We start from the raw sequence: 13,519 nt of genomic DNA, 5'->3' as shown, positions 1-13,519 counted from the left end.
GTATTTTGTGTTTCTACTGTATAAATCATGCTTGTGTTTTTCTGCTCCTTTCCATAATGTCACTCAGCTGATCACATTTTGACATGTTTTCTGACACTTGAAATATCTCTCCTTTTTGTTTCTCTAAAATTAACTGATAACATTCCTAGTTTTTGCATTAAAAGCAAATATATTGGCTAACTTCAGTTCATGAATCATTAGAATTAAATTCTGGTTGTTTATTACAGGGTATGCGTATTGCTATGAAAGCAGAAGACTTTGATGCACAGCTTGAATCAGCTAGACGTGAAGCTATTAAATCTTTTGGTGATGATGTAATGCTGATTGAAAAATTTGTGGAACGTCCTCGACATGTGGAAGTTCAGGTATGAGCCAGAGTTTCATCTTGAAGTTGAAGCAGCTGAACAAAATTTTTCCACAGTGTGTTTTTAGCCTGAAAAATGGAACTTTAGGGAAAGAAAATATTTTCTCTTAATGAGGAAGGCCTCTGAGCACAGTAAAAAAAAAGAGTTTTTGCTCCCATAATAGGTGCAATAAAGTCTCATTGCTCTTACCCTGAGGGCCCTTAGCCCACCTCCCACCATTTGATGACAGTTTTCTTTGTATAGATTTGATGTAAACTTAGTATTAAAGTTTTTTTTTTTTTTTTTTTGCTTTGTCGCTGTCTCCCGCGTTTGCGAGGTAGCGCAAGGAAACAGACGAAAGAAATGGCCCAACCCACCCCCATACACATGTATATACATACGTCCACACACGCAAATATACATACCTACACAGCTTTCCATGGTTTACCCCAGACGCTTCACATGCCTTGATTCAATCCACTGACAGCACGTCAACCCCGGTATACCACATCGCTCCAATTCACTCTATTCCTTGCCCTCCTTTCACCCTCCTTCATGTTCAGGCCCCGATCACACAAAATCTTTTTTACTCCATCTTTCCACCTCCAATTTGGTCTCCCTCTTCTCCTCGTTCCCTCCACCTCCGACACATATATCCTCTTGGTCAGTCTTTCCTTGTATTCGTGCACATCTTTGGAAATATTCATACTCCTCAAAATAGCTGGAATAGTTGCTCACATATCAAATAATCAGAGCACCTGTACAAGCACCTGTGCTTTTGAGAAGCAGATTTTTGCAATTTCCTTAATGTGGGTGGAGGTGGAAGATATAATTATATTCAGCATGTGTATAGTATTGTAGGGTTGAGCTTTGGCAAATTATCATTGAATCATAGAAATTAGATGAGATTTACACAGAAATGTATGTAGAAACCATTTTTGCTTTGTTGAATTTAACCAGATTACCTGTTGCACAGGTTTAGATTAAAAGAGAAAATATGTTCATTATGAGAAAATGAGTGAGCATCAGAGTTAGTGGGGTAGGGAAAGTAAGTTGAATTATGCAGAGTGGAGTGGTCATTGTTAACAGTGAATAGGGCTGGATGTAGAAAAAAGATCATTAACACTTGAAATCACAGCTACCATCAGCTAATGGCAGTTGATGTGATAGCTTTTCTTGCATCTGTTTAAATGTCCAGCTGACGTATCCTACCATTAGTATACAATAGGGTTCTTCTTCACTGCTCAAAAGGTGGAGGGGAAAATTCTGCTCTCCTTGGTACCCCATTTACCACCTTAATGAGTACACAGCCTTCCACCAGAAGGTTGTGCATACTTGGTGACCCTGCAGAAAATATGTAGATTGTCAGATGAGTGAAGTTGATGTGAGGAAGAGGTATGATATGCATTGGTTGGTAAGGAAAATGAAGAAGAATAATATAAGAAAAGTGAGATTGTAAGTGACATGATGATTTTAGCAGAATTACATAAGGGTATGATTAACTAACTAGCGCACCTAATTTTCTCTTCATGGAATCCTAGAGTTATGGAGGACTTTGATAACATATAACAGGTAAAGTGCTTGAATATTTTCTAGAGAATAAATGCCTCCAGAATTCTTCCTACAAGTCCAACCACTTATTGATAGTTGGAAAGGTGCAGTATTTCCTTTCATGTTCTTGTAATTTACTGCCTGCTGTGTACATGTTTATGAAAATAGAATAGAGGGTCCATTATAACAAGGGAAACAAATCTTTAAATGTATTTCCCACACTTGCTGACCAATCTCTTTCACCCTCAGTGTTAGTGTGAAAGGCATAATATTCCTTAATATATTCATGTTATTTGCCACTAATGCCATACCTGTTTGTGAAGAGAGGTCGGATGGAAAATTTGCTCAATAGAAAGGAGACGTCATTTCCACAGGAGTCATCAAACATATCGTTCATGCTTTCAACTGGATCTTAGCTCTGAATTGACCAGTACAAAAATATAATTGCCTTTTTTTGTTATTTTCTGTTACTTTTGAATGCTGATGTTAGAAAGTGGATTTTTTTTCTTGCACTTTCTGATGGGATTTACCACCATTTAAAAGTTAATGGAGAGAAGAAAGAAAATATGCCATAGGACAGAACCCTAAGGGCACTACTTTTGATAAGAAAAGGGAGAGGTGGCACTCCATCAATTATTGATGCAATGGAACGACCAGAAAAAAGTTACATATTAGAGAATGAGAGAAGCAGAGACTACAAAGGAAGTTTAATAGGCGAAGTCTTGTGCCAAACTTGGTGAAATGCTTTAGAAATGTCAGAGACCACATAAAAAGATTTGCTAGTATTCTTAAGAACCAGAGGTGAGTCATATAAGAACTGCACTTTGAAAGATATGTTAGTGATCTATAAGTAAGGAATAGGATTCTAAGTGTTCAAGAAAGTGGGAGTTAAGTAGAGTTTCAGTCTCAGCTGATAACAAAAGTCAGCTTATTGAAATAGTAGAAGGCCCAGAATTTTATACTTTCTTAGCGATGGGCTAAACCAAGGCATGCATCCTAGAAGAAGGGAAAGTTTGCGCTTTTAGACAGAGATGAAATAGATTTTAAACAATCAGAGCTAGCTGGAAACACACACTGTAAGGCCATGAGAAAGTACACCATGTTGTTCATATGTCTTGCCAACCTAAATCTGTGAGGGAACCCTGAAGACCTTGTCCAATGGAAATAAAGTAAGGGTTTTTTTTTTTAATGCTAGACAGATTTATCTCTTGAAGAGAAATTCATATCAACTCATACTTTTTTAAAGTGTTCTTGACTCAACAAAGAATAGCTTTGCAATGATTCTGAGCAGAAATAAAGATGTGATGAGATTCAGAACGTGAAAAATTCATACCTAGTATGCTTTGTCTGTGATGCACCAAGTATCTAAAAAGTGATTTAACCGTAATTGAGGAGATAAAGGTTTAGTAGAAGAAAGAATGCAGGACTCATTCCTAACCAAGATGACCTCTGCTGTATGGGCAGCACATTTAGATGTGTCCTGGCCAGTGAAGTAGCATTGGCTCAAAGGAAAATCAGTTTGGTACGAAATCTGTGAAAGGAAGATCATTGTGTTCTCCCATAGTTCCAAAGTTGGCTTTTCAAGAAGGGGCTAGGGGTTGGATGTTCCCAGTTGGAAATGATGGAATAAGATTATGATAACATGGTCCAACAGTGGCAGAAATAGTGTACCTATATAATGAGAGATAGAAAAGGAGAATGTGTTAGAGGAGTGGTTGGTAAACTCTTATGGTGTCAGACTAGAATATATCTGTGTAACACTCAGATCATGAGAGGAATAAGGAATGACCAGGATTGTGCCATCCTATGAAGAGAATTGGACAAGCTCCTGAGTCATTGAGAAACAGCCTAGTATATGTTGATGGAAGATGGGAGAAAGTAAAAGAAGGCATCATTATTATAATAGACCTGTTGCAAACATGTCTTATAAACTTAGGTATGAATGGGATTTTCAGGAGTTGATACACCTTTCTCTTACCAAAGCACCATATTAGGAGAACTAAGGGTGCAAATTATGTGTTAGTAAAAGTTAGAATTGTATTGTAGTGCATTGATAAGGAAATGTTTGTCAAAATACTCATAGCATATAGATGGATATAGATTAGAATATGTCTTACTAGTTTCATCATTTGCTTTGAAGAAACAGGTCAGCTAGATGAGGTTCAGTGGAGGGCAGCCAATATGGTACTCGGATTAAGGAAGCTGAAGAAACATACGTCAGGTTGATGGGGTTCAGTGGAGGGCAGGCAATAGGGTGCTTGGATTAAGGAAGCTGAGTTATAGGAAACATGGATTTGCTGATGCTCGATTATGACTTTTAAGTTTTGAACAAAGATGACTAAGTTAAGAGAGAAGTTTTTGAAATCAGCAAAGTGCAACCAGAAGACTTAACAAGAAACAAGTTAGAAAAGATGTATTGAACTATTTCTATTATAACAGAACTGGGTATGAATAGAATAAGATTTGTGATAAGACTGTGAATGCAGACAGTCTTGTAAAATCTAGGAAGTTGCATGATGTTTAAAGTTTAAGAGATTGAGCTCATAAGTGTAAAAATCCTTTCTCGTACATTACTAATATCTAATCATGCTTATACTCACCTTCACCTCCTCCTCCATCTTATGTACTCTCAAACTGCTGTCTCACTTCTGCCTCACCCCACCCACCATTCACTTACACAAGTATCTGCACTGGTGTCAACTTTAAATGTAGGATTTTTAGATGTAAGTATTTAAAAGCTCTCATTCCTAACTATTGTATCTTTTCAGTCATGGACAAAGTTGGACTCGATGAAAGATTTTTTTAAACTTGATTGCCATTCCCTGCATTAGCGAGATAGTGGATCCATGAAAGATATCCATTCATATTCTAAGTGCAATTTTATTTTCTAGGTTTTTGGAGACCATCATGGCAACTACGTTTACTTGTTTGAGAGGGATTGTTCAGTTCAGCGTCGCCACCAGAAGATTATTGAAGAAGCCCCAGCTGTAAGTAATTAGTTTTTGTTTATCATTTACTACTTATAGTTTTTCCTTGTATCACCTGATGATGACCTGAGATGACCATGATTGTCGTATGCTTAACTCGTGTCATTTTGATCATTTAAAAAAAAGGGGTGGGGGTTTGATGAAAGACATGGGTTGAACTAGGGCATGTAAAGTAAACAGGGATTCATCTCTTGGGCTTGATTGTGGATAGTACTCTTTGATTCAAGTACATTATACATAACAGCTAGAAAATGGTTGTTTGCAAATGAGGCCTTTGTTCATTTATCCCTAGTACTACCTTTGGAAGGTGGGGAGAGGTAATTATGTGTGATATACAAAAAAAATTATGTATACCCCATTTGTTTTCTATCATTGAGAAATTTCTTGCGGGCAGCATGGTAATTATAGGAGGTTTGGATTATACACAGCTTTGGTGTAAAACCTCCTGATTGTTGATGAATTGTGCATCCTAGTTGATTTGTTGATGATGCATCCTACCATGATTATTTGGGTGGGATTTCAACACAAATGTGCTATACCACTTCCCTTCCTCCTCAGCTTTTTGTAAATGTTAAATCCTGGTAGCAACAGTAACTGTTTAGAGCATTTACTGCCAATCTTAGAGTTTGGTTGTAAGTCTTGTTTACGCCTGTTTTGGAGGCTGTGTCTCCATTCGTTCACTCTTAAGTGGATACCTGATGCATGTTACTGATGAATCAAAAAGGGGATATGTAAAGCAAGGCTGTTACTTCTATCTCTGCCATAAGCTATTAACATATGTTTTCTAAATAAGCTAGCTGAGTGCCAAAATACCTCTAAGCCTTTTAATGTATTTTAAGAGGACCTTTTTTAATATTGGTTAATGGTATATTTATTTGAATGGGTACGAGAGGAGCAGTGGACCTCAAAATAACTGCAGTAAGCTGAGGGGGTAAGAAGATGGGTTGGATGACACCAGTACAGATGTCTAGCTGGGTAGAGAGAGGCATCTGCCAAGACTTGTCTTAAATCTCATTTGGCCTAGGATTACCCTTTTGTCATTGTAGCATTGATCATGTGTTTATCTAAAGATTTTCACCCCCTTAGCCAGCACAGTGGACATTTTGATGTCAAGAGGTGCAAGAGGTGAAAAAAAGGGCAAATTAGAGTTGGGGTGAGAGAGTATCATTAAATTTTAGAGAGAATGAAAAGATGTTTTGGAAGGAGGTAAATGAAGTGCGTATGACAAGGGAACAAATGGGAACTTCAGTGAAGGGGGCTAATGGGGAGGTGATAACAAGTAGTGGTGATGTGAGAAGGAGATGGAGTGAGTATTTTGAAGGTTCATTGAATGTGTTTGATGATAGAGTGGCAGATATAGGGTGTTTTGGTCGAGGTGGTGTGCAAAGTGAGAGGGTTAGGGAGAATGGTTTGGTAAACAGAGAAGAGGTAGTAAAAGCTGTGCAGAAGATGAACACCATCAAGGCAGCGGGTTTGGATGGTATTGCAGTGGAATTTATTAAAAAAGGGGGTGACTGTATTGTTGACTGGTTGGTAAGGTTATTTAATGTATGTATGACTCATGATGAGGTGCCTGAGGATTGGAGGAATGCTTGCATAGTGCCATTGTACAAAGGCAAAGGGGATAAAAGCGAGTGCTCAAATTACAGAGGTATAAGTTTGTTGAGTATTCCTGGTAAATTATATGGGAGGGTATTGATTGAGAGGGTGAAGGCATGTACAGAGCATCAGATTGGGGAAGAGGAGTGTGGTTTCAGAAGTGGTAGAGGATGTGTGGATCAGGTGTTTGCTTTGAGGAATGTATGTGAGAAATACTTAGAAAAGAAAATGTATTTGTATGTAGCATTTATGGATCTGGAGAAGGCATATGATAGAGTTGATAGAGATGCTCTGTGGAAGGTATTAAGAATATATGGTGTGGGAGGCAGGTTGTTAGAAGCAGTGAAAAGTTGTTATCGAGGATGTAAGGCTTGTGTACATGTAGGAAGAGAAGAAAGTGATTGGTTCTCAGTGAATGTTGGTTTGCAGCAGGGGTGTGTGATGTCTCCATGGTTGTTTGATTTGTTTATGGATGGGGTTGTTAGGGGGGCAAATGCAAGAGTTTTGGAAAGAGGGGCAAGTATGAAGTCTGTTGTGGATGAGAGAGCTTGGGAAGTAAGTCAGTTGTTGTTCGCTGATGATACAGCGCTAGTGGCTGATTTGTATGAGAAACTGTAGAAGCTGGTGACTGAGTTTGGTAAAGTGTGTGAAAGAAGAAAGCTGAGAGTAAATGTGAATAAGAGCAAGGTTATTCGGTACAGTAGGGCTGAGGGACAAGTCAATTGGGAAGTAAGTTTGAATGGAGAAAAACTGGAGGAAGTGAAGTGTTTTAGATATCTGGGAGTGGATTTGGCAGCGGATAGAACCATGGAAGTGGGACTGAATCATAGGGTGGGGGAGGGGCGAAAGTTCTGGGAGCGTTGAAGAATGTGTGGAAGTCGAGAACATTATCTTGGAAAGCAAAAATGGGTGTTTGAAGGAATAGTGGTTCCAACAATGTTATATGATTGCGTGGCGTGGGCTATAGATAGAGTTGTGCGGAGGAGGGCGGAAGTGCTGGAAATGAGATGTTTGAGGACAATATGTGGTGTGAGGTGGTTTGATCGAGTGAGTAATAATAGGGTAAGAGAGGTGTGGTAATAAAAAGAGTGTGGTTGAGAGAGCAGAAGAGGGTGTTTTGAAATGGTTTGGTCACATGGAGAGAATGAGTGAGGAAAGATTGATCAAGAGGATATATGTGTCAGAGGTCGATGGAACAAGGAGAAGTGGGAGACTAAATTGAAGGTGGAAAGATGTAGTGAAAAAGATTTTGAGTGATCAGGGCCTGAACATGCAGGAGGGTGAAAGTGGTGCAAGGAATCGAGTGAATTGGAACGATGTGGTATACCGGGGTCGATGTTCTGTCAATGGATTGAACCAGGGCATGTGAAGCATCTGGGGTAAACCATGGAATGTTTTGTGGTGCCTGGATGTGGAAAGGGAGCTGTAGTTTCAGTGCATTATACATGACAGCTAGAGACTGAGTGTGAACGAATGTGGCCTTTGTTGTCTTTCCCTAGCGCTACCTCACGCACATGTGGGGGGAGGGGGTTGTTATTTCATGTGCGGCGAGCTGGCGATGGGAATGAATAAAGGCAGACAGTATGAATTATGTACATGTGTATATATGTATATGTCTGTGTGTGTATATATATGTATACGTTGAGATGTATAGGTATGTATATTTGTGTGTGTGGACGTGTATGTATATACATGTGCATGTGGGTGGGTTGGGCCATTCTTTTGTCTGTTTCCGTGCACTACCTGGCTAATGCGGGAGACAGCGACAAAGCAAAATAAATAAATAAATAAATACAGTTATCTTATTGATACTTTTATCGACCCCATTTGATTGGGTACTATGATTGGCAGCAGCCTTGTATAAACCCCTTGACTAGGTACTATGATTCCTAGCAGCCTTGTACATACCACCTTAAACCTTATTTCGCATGTAAAGCCTTTTGATCGGAGAAGCAATGTTTTTAGGTAGAATTCTTGGGAACTTATCCTGGTCCCTGGCTTTGAACATCTTGTAACCAGGACCTGGGAGAGACATCTTGTGTTTTGATGCTTCTTATGATATTCAGGCCCCTTTGTTATCCTTTCCCTTTAATGTTCACCTGTTCTATCTCTAGCATTATCTTGCTGTCAGGATATTCCAGACTTGTTTCTTGGCTTAGAATTTTAACTATTTGAGTTTTGCCTAATTTTTGCTACTCTGATGAGGCCTATAACAATAGAATCAAAACACCTCAGCTCAAGATGATCTTTATTTGTGAATCAGCCTGGTCTTGGAAAAGGAAATATTTTATATGGTAAAGATATGCTCAAAGAGCTTCTTCTTTGGTTTTCTGTAGAAATCTGTTGTTGTGATTAGTGAAGGAAGGTTTGGCTTTCAACAACACCTTTATGAAATGATAGCTATATTTGTGTCAGTCTGAATATGCCAACTTTATTTGAGTACATTCCAGAGCAAAGGCTTTGTTGTTACTAAGTGAAAGATCTTTCCTTTTTGTAAAGTTTTATGAATGCTTTTTGTTAAGGAATGCCTCCCTTCATGTAGGTGTAGTCTCAGAAGTCTGTTGTACTTTATTTGTAGGTTAGAATAGTATGTCCCAAAGTATGAAAAGCCATTTCTATTCCATATTTCGTGTATTATGAGCATTCAATTTTCGTATTCCTTCCTTCCTCTCTTTACATTTTGAAAATTATTTCTTGAATCCTGACCATGAAAAACTGGAGGCACAGATTCCCTTGGTCAATGAGTCATGGGTTTGGCTGTCAGCCTTTCACCATTTCATCCTCATGCCTCGACTTCATAGACCTGAGCAGGTTAGTCTATTGTTGTTAGATCTCAGTGGATAAGCATGAGCCAACAATGTGATATTATAATGGAGTGTACCATGAATATGCTGAGTTATTATTGGGTTGAAATTTTTTTTTTTTACCCCCCACCCAGACAGTTGCTCTTGATGGTCTTAGGGCTATCCTTAAGGTAGGGAAATGGTTTTTCAAACACAAAAACCTATATTTTGATCAGAGAAATCACATGGATTTTATTAGAGCAATCAGTAAATATCTTCTTTTCATATACTACCATTACTGTATCCCTTTGTACATTCATCCATTTTGAACCCTCATGCACTATATGATCATTTAATTTTTTCTTTTTTTTCTTTTTTTTAATTTTTATTCCAAACTTTTGAGGGATGATGTAGATTACTAAACTGTAGATCAGATTCTGGATACATGCATTTGATAAATTTTGCATTGCATACAGGAAGTGTCCTTGAGAACCACTTAAAAAGGCTGCAGTACCTTTATAATTTCCTACTTGTTCACAGTTTCCCCACTTAGCAAAGTGATGTCAGGAACATGTGAAATGATGGCCTGATTTACGCATTTCCATTCTCTATATGTCATGTATGATGCTGCTTTGAAACCAGAGTGTGCCTAAAGCATAGGGTACTCTGTTTTCCATCATCAGAGCAGGTTGGTATTGACACTGTCTTGAACAATCATTTTAGGTCTACTCTTTCAGGTGTAAAAGACCCAACATCTACACTTAGAATACTGCTGAAAAATGTTACATGTTGGTGTAGCTATCACATAAGTGATTGAGGTGTTAGTTGGGGTTTATAGAATTCATCTGTTGATTAGAATGAGGGTTGCCAGAGTAAATAAACTCAAGAGGCTGAGCAGAAGTAAGGAAGATGTAAAAGGTAGAGTCAGGTAGAAAGCAAGAGATGAAAGTGAGTGACGAATGAATCCGCAAATAGTTATTTTTGAATAATGATTTGCAGTTTAAGACTTCAGACTTTCCCAGGTATTCAACAAGTATTTTCTAGGTAATATATAGCAAGCCATCACTGGCACTGCAGTGGAAATTCAGATTACCATTTATCTAGATGTGTTATTCTCTTTGTAAATCAATGCAACATTAGTGTAAAAAGAATTTCCTGTTTCATAATATTTGTTGCAAATAATTGGTCATTTGTGACATATTACACATTAACATATATAAATGTAAACTCTGCTGTTTTTCAGAGCATGATATTACCAATAAATTTCATATGACCTTTAAAGGTTGATGCTGCTATGGAAATTTTAGAGTATGGAAAGATGATTTGAACTTTTATATTTTAGCCAGGCTTGACGTGGGAAGTTCGACGCTCAATAGGTGAAGCTGCTGTTCGTGCAGCACGTGCTGTAGGATATGTTGGTGCTGGAACTGTGGAATTTATCCTGGATGCCTCACATAACTTCTACTTCATGGAGATGAACACACGTTTGCAAGTGGAACATCCAATCTCTGAGATGATTACCAACACTGATTTGGTTGAATGGCAGCTCAGGGTAAGTGATAGCTACCATGGAAAGTTTAATGTACAAAATTAGGTGAAACTGACCTTTATTATACATATATACATATTGTTAATGAGATGGCCATGAATAGGGCATTCAGTTGCCTTTACCATCTCAGACTAGAAGAAAAGAAAATTATTTGCACAATATTGGAAGGGTCCTAACCTCATACGTCCCATTTCTTAGGCTTTCCTGATTGTCTTACAACTTATCAATCTTTGGTCAGTATTCATTTTTTCATCTTTTAGTTTACCCCATCCACCCACAACTCTGATACAGTACTATAGCATTACATCTTTACATTATTTGGAACACATTTTTTTAAATTTCTTGTTATGGCTTATGATTGCTGTTTCTCTTTACAAACAGATTCATAAAATTTGTTTTCTGTCAAATGCGAGTCATACTGATACCTTCTTTTACCGTCTCATCCTCACTAATTTGGATTCACTGGATTTGAACATTATCAACTATTTCAAGGATCTAACCAAATCTGTGTCTAAGTTCCTCTGTAAGTTCATGCATTCTTGGTCAGTCCGTATTTCTCTCTTGAGTCCAAGTATCATTCATAAACATTTGTAACTGTAAGTTCAGTCCTTATGGTAAGTATTTAATGTCGATCAGGAATAAAATCTGTCTTTAAGACTGAGCCTTGGAGCATATCATTGGTTACCCCAGCCCTGTAATTACTTATTTCTACAGTACAAGGAGGGAGTTCTGTACTTTTATGGCCCTATACCTTGAATTTTCTATGCTCTTACAACTTTTTAAACTTTCGTTGACTGTTAGCATTCACAATTATGTCATTTACCTGATTCCATTTCTCCATGACTCTGATGTGATAAAAATTCTTATTTACATCTGCTGCAACAAGTTTCATGCACAGGTCTTTGTTGTGGCCTATAGTGGCTCTTGTCTTGCATCTTTTGAAGAATTGTTCTTTAATGGCATCATCAGATTGGTTTGATAACTTCAAGTTCTTCTTTGGTTGTCCGATTTATAGCTTCTTCCTGTTAAGTCATTTATCTGTAGCCTCAGTCTGGACCTTCTTTGTCTGTTCTTTGTGCTTGTTTAATTGCTGTTACCAAACTTAAGATGTAAATCTCTTCATATAAGTTTGAATAGGTTGCTGAACATTACCTTACCCATGCACTGTACACATATGAAATTTCCTCTTATTTTTGATTAGGTTGCAGCTGGGGAGCCTTTACCTCTATCGCAGGACGAGATTGAACTTTCAGGACATAGTTTTGAAGCAAGAATATATGCTGAAGATCCTAGAGGTGGCTTCCTTCCAGGAGCAGGTCCACTTAAACACCTGTCAACACCACTGCCCAGCCAGCGTGTCAGAATTGAAACTGGTAAGGGAATTTGATTCTTTTTTTCAATGAAGCAGGGTAAAGGGGAAGAGTGGTATGGGAATGTCTTGGGAGTAAAGTCAGGGGTTAGTAAGAGGACAAGAGCCAGGGAAGGAGTAGCACTACTCCTGAAACAGGAGTGGTGGGAATATGTGATAGAGTGTAAGAAAGTAAACTCTAGATTGATATATGTAAAACTGAAAGTTGATGGAGAGAGATGGGTGATTATTGGTGCATATGCACCTGGGCATGAGAAGAAAGATCATGAGAGGCTAGTGTTTTGGGAGCAGCTGAATGAGTGTGTTAGTGGTTTTGATGCATGAGACTGGGTTATAGTGATGGGTGATTTGAATGCAAAGGTGAGTAATGTGGCAGTTGAGGGAATAATTGGTATACAGGGGGTGTTCAGTGTTGTAAATGGAAATCGTGAAGAGCTTGTAGATTTATGTGCTGAAAAAGGACTGGTGATTGGGAATACCTAGTTTAAAAAGCAAGATATACATAAGTATATATATGTAAGTAGGAGAGATGGCCAGAGAGCATTATTGGATTACATGTTAATTGATAGGCGCGCAAAAGAGAGACTTTTGGATGTTAATATGCTGAGAGGTGCAACTGGAGGGATGTCTGATCATTATCTTGTGGAGGCGAAGGTGAGGATTTGTAGAGGTTTTCAGAAAAGAAGAGAGAATGTTGGGGTGAAGAGAGTGGTGAGAGTAAGTGAGCTTGGGAAGGAGACTTGTGTGAGGAAGTACTAGGAGAGACTGAGTACAGAATGTAAAAAGGTGAGAACAAAGGAGGTAAGGGGAATGGGGTGGAATGAGATGTATTTAGGGAAGCAGTGATGGCTTGCGCAAAAGATGCTTGTGGCATGAGAAGCATGGGAGGTGGGTTGATTAGAAAGGGTAGTGAGTGGAGGGATGAAGAAGTAAGATTATTAGAGAAAGAGAAGAGAGAGGCATTTGGACGATTTTTGCAGGGAAATAATGCAAATGAGTGGGAGATGTATAAAAGAAAGAGACAGGATGTCAAGAGAAAGGTGAAAAAGAGGGCAAATGAGAGTTGGGGTGACAGAGTATCATTAAATTTTAGTGAGAATAAAAAGATGTTTTGGAAGGAGGTAAATAAAGTGCGTAAGACAAGAGAGCAAATGGGAACTTCAGTGAAGGGGGCTAATGGGGAGGTGATAACAAGTAGTGGTGATGTGAGAAGGAGATGGAGTGAGTATTTTGAAGGTTTGTTGAATGTGTTTGATGATAGAGTGGCAGATATAGGGTGTTTTGGTCGAGGTGGTGTGCAAAGTGAGAGGGTTAGGGAAAATGATTTGTTAAACAGA

At 38.4% G+C, this 13,519-nt stretch overlaps 1 protein-coding gene across 1 annotated transcript in view; it reads left to right on the top strand.

Moving 5' to 3' along the window:
- LOC139746051 (methylcrotonoyl-CoA carboxylase subunit alpha, mitochondrial-like) overlaps positions 1–13,519 on the top strand; it is a 43,332-nt gene that overhangs the window by 12,854 nt on the left and 16,959 nt on the right. Inside the window, 4 exon segments of the mRNA XM_071656883.1 lie at positions 228–365; positions 4,787–4,882; positions 10,607–10,816; positions 12,015–12,186. Of these exon segments, the coding sequence (XP_071512984.1) occupies positions 228–365; positions 4,787–4,882; positions 10,607–10,816; positions 12,015–12,186 (616 nt within the window).

This window comes from Panulirus ornatus, chromosome 63 (genome assembly GCF_036320965.1).
Source record: "Panulirus ornatus isolate Po-2019 chromosome 63, ASM3632096v1, whole genome shotgun sequence".
In the NCBI taxonomy this organism is placed as follows: Eukaryota; Metazoa; Arthropoda; class Malacostraca; order Decapoda; family Palinuridae; genus Panulirus; species Panulirus ornatus.
Note: the sequence above shows the minus strand (reverse complement) of the source record. Positions and strands in the feature narration are given on the sequence as shown.